This window comes from Neomonachus schauinslandi, chromosome 9, assembly GCF_002201575.2.
Source record: "Neomonachus schauinslandi chromosome 9, ASM220157v2, whole genome shotgun sequence".
NCBI lineage: Eukaryota > Metazoa > Chordata > Mammalia > Carnivora > Phocidae > Neomonachus > Neomonachus schauinslandi.
This window is the reverse complement of record NC_058411.1, coordinates 140,447,389-140,455,245: the sequence shown is the minus strand read 5'-3', so window position 1 is coordinate 140,455,245 and position 7,857 is coordinate 140,447,389. Positions and strand designations below refer to the sequence as shown.

Sequence of the window (7,857 nt, the reverse complement as noted above, 5' to 3'; positions counted from 1 at the left end):
CACACACACACACACACACACACACACACACACACACACACACACACTCTCTCCCTGGAATATTACTCAGCCATAAAAAAGAATGAAATCTTTCCATTTGCAGTGACATGGACAGAGCTAGTGAGTATAATGCTAAGCAAAATAGGTCATTCAGAAAAAGACAAATATCATGATTTCACTCATATGTGGAATTTAAGAAACAAAAAAACGAACAAAGGAGGAAAAAGAGAGAGAGAGATGAACCAAGAAACAGACTCTTAAGTATAGAGAACAAACTGATGGTTACCAGTGGGAGGGGGGTGGGGGGGATGGAGAAAATAGGGGATGGGGATTAAGGAGGGCACCTGTTGTGATGAGCACTGGGTGATGAATGGAAGTGTTGAATCACTATATTGTACACGTGAAACTAATATCACACTGTATGTTAACTGGAGTTAAAAACTTTTAAAAAAAGAAAAGCCTGGATTTGCCAGATCAAATTAGAGTATTTGAAAATATTCACTCCTACCCCTCCCCCACACACACACACACATACCCACATAATCTCTATGGAAAGAGCACACTTGCCAACTCCAATGATTTGGGGCTTGGCCTTATAACTTTGCCCTGGCTTCACAGTAGGAAAAGGTACTTCCCTACCCCCTGACCATGGCTTCAGCTATGTGAGTTGCTTTGGCCAATGGGATGTTAGCAAAAATGACTCAAGTAGAAGGCACAAGGAAGACCCTTGTGCATTTGGACCTATTCTCATGTGTGTCTGTTATCATCAAGAGAAGAACATACCCTGACTAGTCTGCTAGCCTAACCAAGGAGGATGAGAGACATATGGAGCAGAGCCCCATTACCAAAAAAAAAAAAAAAAAAAAAAAAAAAAATCCTTATCAGAACAGAACCCTCACAAGATCAATGAATACAATTTTTAAAAATAGAAACAAAAGCAAAAAATAAAATAAAAATAGAAACATAAGCAAAATGTAGTCAATGAACATGTATCACTAGATAAATTCTCAAAACAACAGTCACAAATAAATTATAGACAACCTGATCTCTCTTTCAAAAAGCACAGGTGGAAATATAAAAGTACAAAGAAAACACTTGACAACAGAAAAGTGAGCTTAGAAAAAGAATGGCAAAAATTAAGAAATAAAAACATTACAAATTTGAAGACCACACTAAAAAACCTTTTCTGAACACACAACACACACTTATGAAGAGAAAAAAACTATTTACATAAAAATCATTTACATCACGTCCAGATGAAAATATAAGAATAAAGAAGAAATCATGTTAGATATCATGGCAGACAAAGTGAGGCACGTACAAGGGGAAAAAATCAGATTGGCCACAGAGTTCTCTTCAGTAATACTCAATGCCGAAAGGTCCAGAATCAATATTTACAAAGACCTCAGGAAAAAGGTGAGAAAAGTTTTCTTTAATTGTATTATTGAATTTTTTGTGTTTTGTTCTTTTTAAGAGATATTAACTATACATATGTTGGATCCCCTCATCATTTTTCTATTATCATTTATTTGTTTGTTTATATTTCATCTTGTAGAATACCCATTCTGTCTGGCACATTCCCAGTTCCTTAGACATTGTGTCTGCATCATTCCTCATGGGGTCAGCTGCTGCTGAAGAACAGCAGAGGAAGGATGTGAGGTACAAGCCCGAATGAACTAGAGCAATCCAGCGCTCTAATTCTCCTTTGGCGTCTGGCTCATCCCCTTACTAAGCTCTTTCCTTGTCTCTAGAGCAACATCTTTCTTTTATTGTCAACACTGGAAAGTCAATGAGGTCCACAGGAAGCCCCTTAACCCACAGCTCTTCATTCTGGAAGGTACTGCTCCTTCTCCCCTTCACCTTCAGCAGCCTCTCTCTGTAGAAGGTCACCTTGAGCACCTAGACCAAAAAAACTGTGTCAACAATTTTCCCCTTCAACTTTGGGTTGCTTACCATTTTTGGTGTCAAGTAAGACCTCTTTGGGGACAATACCCACTTCTTTCGAGTCCCATCATGGCCCCCAATTTCACTGTTCTTACCAAAAGTTTATTAGACAGGCACAATTTGTGACAGTCACCCTTAGGGAAATCTCTGTCCCGCTCACAATCCAAGGAGACACATATCCACCTTCAGGATCCTCTCTCTCACATCTAGTTTTGACAGTACTCAAGAAAATACTTCATAGTTTGTGTTGGGGGGCTAGTACCATTTCTTTATTTCACTGAAGATAAACTTGTTCTTTTTGTTGTTTGTCTTGTGTAGTTTTGAGCGAAAGAACTCTAGTAACTTCCCCATTATGCCAAATCCCTTTTTAAAAAATAGGATTTTTGTTCTTGGAACTTGACCAAATCATTTGAAAGACCTTCTGGATTAGTCAAAACTATAATAATGAAGAGAGGTCTTGCCTTAATAGTTACTGAATACACTACAGAGCTACAGTAAAGTAGCTTGTTTAAAAATATGGTATTAGCACAGGAAGAGACCAGCAGATTAATTAAATAAATATATTCTAAAACTAAAATGTTAACAATCTTTAAAAAAGACTAGAAGAAGACACATATAAGCATATATTTTCTCTCGGTATGATGTTATTTCTAAGCATGGTGCAGAGGCAAAGAGCTCTTAAATTAAGAGACTCCTAGAGTAGATGGCTTGTAAATTGTAAATTGTAATTGTAAATGTCAGTGTATCCAAAACATAAATAAAAATAAAATATTCGTGACAAAATGGGAAAATTATTTGCAACATATGAAAGACAAAAGGTTAATATTCTTTCTATATAAAGAACAGAACACTTACAAATTAATAAAAAGTTCTCAATAGAAAAAAGTGGCAAAAATAGGAAGATAAAATCTGTTATACTATTTCTAATGTCTTAAGGAAACCTTACACAAAACCAGTAATAGAAATGGCCCGAAAGTATTTTTAAGATTCTCTCACTACTAAGATTTCCTTAAACCTTATATTGCCAACTCCTGCAAAGTAAGAGTACACATTGAGAGAAGCTTTCTGAAAGAGAACCTGATAATATAAATTTAAGGTCTTAAAACTGCACACAGCTTTTGACCACCCCCCGAAATTATGTCTCAGTGAATACATTTTCTAGAACTGTTTTCAAAGAAAATGATCACAAATGTGAGCAAGGACGGATCTGCATGCATTTTTGTAGCAGCATTATTTGTAACAGCAAAAAACTGATCAATCTAAAGTTTCAGCAGTAAAGAATTACTTAATAAAAAGGATGCAGTGCTATGAAGACATTAAATATTATTAGAGGAAAAATATTTAAGGACATATGGAAATATTCCTCACATTGTTAAATCTTTAAAAAATTATAATCAAAATACAGTATAATGACTTTTAAAGATGCATATATGTTAATATTCTAAGAAGAATATTAGGAATACATATATACAACAAAATCCTAACAATTGGTAGAATTAATTATTTTTGCATCTTTATCGTTCCGTGTTTTCCACATTTTTAAATAAATATATTTATGTTTTTAAAGCAGGAAAAATACACAATGGAAATTTGAAGAGAGTAAAGAGAATTTGAAGAGTCCTTTAATACTATAAATGAGTTTTTATTAATAAAATAGGTATTCTTCCTTTTTCTAAATTATTTTCAAAATAAAAGGTTACTATATTTATAAATGAAGATTTGGAGGACAAATTCATTTCTGAGTATTTGACCACAATAATTTATAACATACATTGGCTGGAGCTGTTCGGTGCTGACAAATTCCAGAAAGTAATTGCATAAAATACTTGGAGAGGAAATTGCTTTATGCTTCCATGCTATTTATGGAAATTAGCATCTTTGTAAAAATAAACTGCAAGCAATCACAATCATAAACCTTGAAACGTGGTTTCCATAACATGTTAGCTCTGGTGCTTTAAGATCCATTAGCAAGGCAGTGGGAGAACACGGCCCACTTTTCTGTTACGAAGCAATTACATATAATTGGTGTTTTCCTCTTGTATCTTAAATCCTTTCTTTTCTCCTGGATGCTTCCCTGTGGAGTACATATATACTGAAATGTTCACCTTGCCCAGAACAACCGTGCTAATGACCCTGTTTCCTTCTCAAAGAGCATCACACATTTCCTTTCTCGGTGCCTCATCTTCTGTAACCCACATCTTACCCTGAAGCTACTCCTTCAAACATCACCATTTCAGAAGATCAGGGTCAACTTTCACACTCACACGTCCCTAAAACTTGTTCAAAACCTGAAGGAATCTTCATTTCTTCCCTCTCTCTCACTCTCAACCCCACGGTAATCACTTGTCAGGATCTATCTCCTCAGGTTCTAAAATGGTTTCCCTACCCACCCTCTTGCCTACGGCTAACCCCCACCCATGCGCTCTTGTGAACTGGGTTGAAGGTCTCATTATTACCAGCTGGACCAGTGCTAGCTGCCTTCCAAGTATCCTCTGCTCAGGTGCATCACCAGTGGTCCAGTGGAGATGACTCCATGGTGCCGCCCATCGCCTCCTGAACACCCACAGGACTCCATGCTGCCCCCTGAATAAAGTTCTCTGTATTATTGACTTACATAGCATGCTCGTTGAGGTCCTCTCCAGTAGAACCACAAACCGCCTTTGTTCATCCTGATTTCGTACCGCATGCCGCCATGGGCCCTACTCTTCAAACATATGGTATCCGTGGAAGCAGAGGGGCAGACACAGATTTAAGAAACCAATTCTAAGATGGAACGGATACAAGTTAGGGACAGAATGGGTACAGGACAGAGCAACAAAGAAGAATGCAGCTAGAGGGAGCCCAGGATTCTGGCTCAAATGACCAGGTGATGGAGGATCTAAGCATTGAGATGGAGTTGGGGGCAGGGGGGATGAGGACTTCTGTTTAGGAAGTATTGTGTCTGGGAATAGCCTAGAGGAGCTGCTAGTAGCTCCTGGATATGCTGATGTGCAGCTCTTGGAAGAGGCAGACAGAAGCCTATCAGAGATACTGGGCCTCTTCCATTTGGAGAGGTTTTTGAGTTTCAAAAAAAAGAAAGAAAAACCAAAACAGACTTATCAAAATTGTGTTTTATTTCCAATGTTTACGTTTAGAAGTTAAAGTAAAATAGAAGATATCTTTTTATCTTTTCAGCATATGTAGAACCTTCTTGGAAGAGAACATTTCAAAGCCTGGATCACTATGAGAGCTGGGTCCTCCTGGCGATAAATCCCAGGCAGGAGCCTCTGGAAAGAAAACCAGAGGAGTGACGGGAGGTGCCTGGAGAGAGCGTGGGAAGCGAGAAAGAAGAGGCCAAGTGCAGAACTCTGGAACTGAGCAGCTTTTTTAAAAAGCCAGAGATGGGAAGGTCAGAGGGGCGGAAAGAGAAAGGAGTCAGGGGTCACCTATGACAAACAAGGACAGGGCTCCCCTTCATTCTTCCACTGGATTTTCATGGGATCTACCCAGTGACTCCATCCTGCAGTTACAGGCCTCAGGGGCAACTTGGTAATAAGGTGGACCTGCCTCCAGGACAAGCTGAGGTCTTTCCACTCAGGCTCCTTTATGAGTGTCCCGCACAGTGTGGAATCTGCATCCAAAATCACTGTGGAGGGTGAGGTTACTCAGGGAGTACCTCTAAGACATAAAACTGAGAGCGCTGGAAGAACTCTACCCAGAATAAAACTGGACAAGGAGAAAAAGGCCCACAAGGGTATATCAAATGTGTAGCAAAGCACAGAATTATTTTAAGGAATATTCAAATAAGTAACAAAGATGTGAGCATAAGATGTTCATTACAAGTGGCAGATGGCAAACACCAGTGAACGAACCATCCTAGAAACAACCCAAACGTCAAATGAAGAGATAATGTGCTTCAACAAATTATGGTATCATGGGATAGCCATAAGAACAGTGAACATAGCCATTTCACTTGTAATATATATACTGACATGTAAAGATATTCACAATACACTGACTGAAAACGATGCATAGCAGTATCTTTAGCATGATCCCATTTATCAAAACATAACACATGTATTTATATCATATTTATCCATAGAACAAGTCTGGAAGATTACACATGAAAACACTAATAGTTATTACCTGGGTGGGAGTAGCAAGGTCAATTTTTCATTTTGTTTTTCCTTCAATTAATCCAGATCTTCTATTTTTCTACAATTGAAGTGTTTATGTGCATAATTTACCCGCTAGCGGTCAGTGCTGCTAGACACAGAAGGTCAAGCTATGGCAAGGAGGTCAATCAATTCACTGTCATTCTCTGAAACCTCTTGTCTAGATGGGGGGCCAGCAGGAACAGGGCCACAGAGCTTGGCTGGGGAGTTCTGAAGATGGGGGATCATGCACAGGAGAGCAAGGAGATGAGAAGCGCTGTACCAGGCTCCACCAGTGTGGCAGAACTCACTCTGTGAAGAGGGACTACAAGTGTTGATGGCTCTCTAACCGGCACCTCCGCCAAGACAACCACCCAGACAAAACTGCCGTCGAGACCCGAGCCACCCAAATATCCAGGATCACCGAGACCGGAACCCCTCCCGATTCCAGAACTGAGGACCCCGGAAAGATGGCTAAAGACCGGAAATTACACCAAGACCAAAAACAATGCCAGAGGGAACCCCTGAGACCAGAACCACCAAGAACCACCTGAAACAGCAACCCTTAAAACTTCCGAGCACAGGGCGCCTGGGTGGCTCAGTTGGTTAAGAGACTGCCGTCGGCTCAGGTCATGATCCTGGAGTCCCGGGATCGAGTCCCGCATCGGGCTCCCTGCTCAGCGTGGAGTCTGCTTCTCCCTCTGACCCTCCTCCCTCTCATGCTGTCTCTCATTCTCGCTCTCAAAAAATAAAAATAAAATCTTTAAAAAAAAAAACTTCCGAGCACAACCACTGAAATTGAATCACTGAGGCCACAACTCCCAGCAACACCCGCCCTGGCCCTAAGCCTAGAGCTGGCGTGTCTAACTTTATGTCACGATACTCAACAGGCCCTTTGCCAGTGGGACCTTTCCTAGGGCCACAACATTGGCCAAAGTGGTGTCGGAGAGGCGCCAAGCACCCCACATTCTAAAGAGAGTGACCAACATCAGGCAGACACCCGCCTCAGAGCAGGTTGTGGGGAACTGAAGGGGCCTGGCAGCCCGAGACAGGACCTCCACTATTTGCACAGCGAGGATGCGTGCATTTCCTACCGATCGGGTGGACGACGCCCAAGGGAGCTGGGGCGTCTTTCTCTAACTGAAGTGTGGTTGACACACGACGCTACCTTCATTTCGGCCGCGCCACACACGATGTGGCAAGTCCGTATGTGATGCTATGGATCAGGGTTTAAGCCACTGCTGGTACCCCAGCCCACAGAGCTGCGTGCTGGGCAAGAAGAGCCCAGCAGCGACGGGCAGGCAGGGCCGCACCCCCTGCTCCAGCAAAGGGAGGTCCCGCAGAGCCCTCTGAGGAGGCCGCACATGCCACCCGAGGGCACGAGAGTCCGCGAGAGCCAGATGCACAGTGGCGTCTGCCAGAGAGAGGCATCCAGTTAAGCAGGAAGCTCTTTGCTCTTGTCCCCGTTCCCTCCGCTATTTCCAATGGCAGGAGGGCTGGACCTGGAATAACTAAAAGGAAGAAGTGTCCGAGAGCCAGTCCTCACCGCTGGTTGAGGTGGGAAGAGAAGAGACCCCAGCACAACCCCGTTTCACATACCCCGAGCCCCGGGTCAGCCCTACACGACACAGAAGGGAGGGGAGATTTAAATCAAAGTGGGACATAAGCAAGAGCACGGAGGACCACAGGGGGAGGGAGGGAAGTCCGAAGGGGGAGAAATCAGAGAGGAAGACCAACCATGAGAGACTCTGGACCCCGGGAAACAATCTGAGGGTTTCAG

The 7,857-nt window shown here is 41.9% G+C and overlaps 1 protein-coding gene across 1 annotated transcript in view; it reads right to left on the bottom strand.

Moving 5' to 3' along the window:
• ADAMTSL3 (ADAMTS like 3) overlaps positions 1 to 4,630 on the bottom strand; it is a 343,828-nt gene extending 339,198 nt beyond the window's left edge. The window contains exon 1 of the mRNA XM_021680458.1: positions 4,559 to 4,630. Within this exon, the coding sequence (XP_021536133.1) occupies positions 4,559 to 4,630 (72 nt within the window). The remainder of the gene's footprint in view (positions 1 to 4,558) is intronic.
• Positions 4,631 to 7,857: the final 3,227 nt, after the last annotated feature.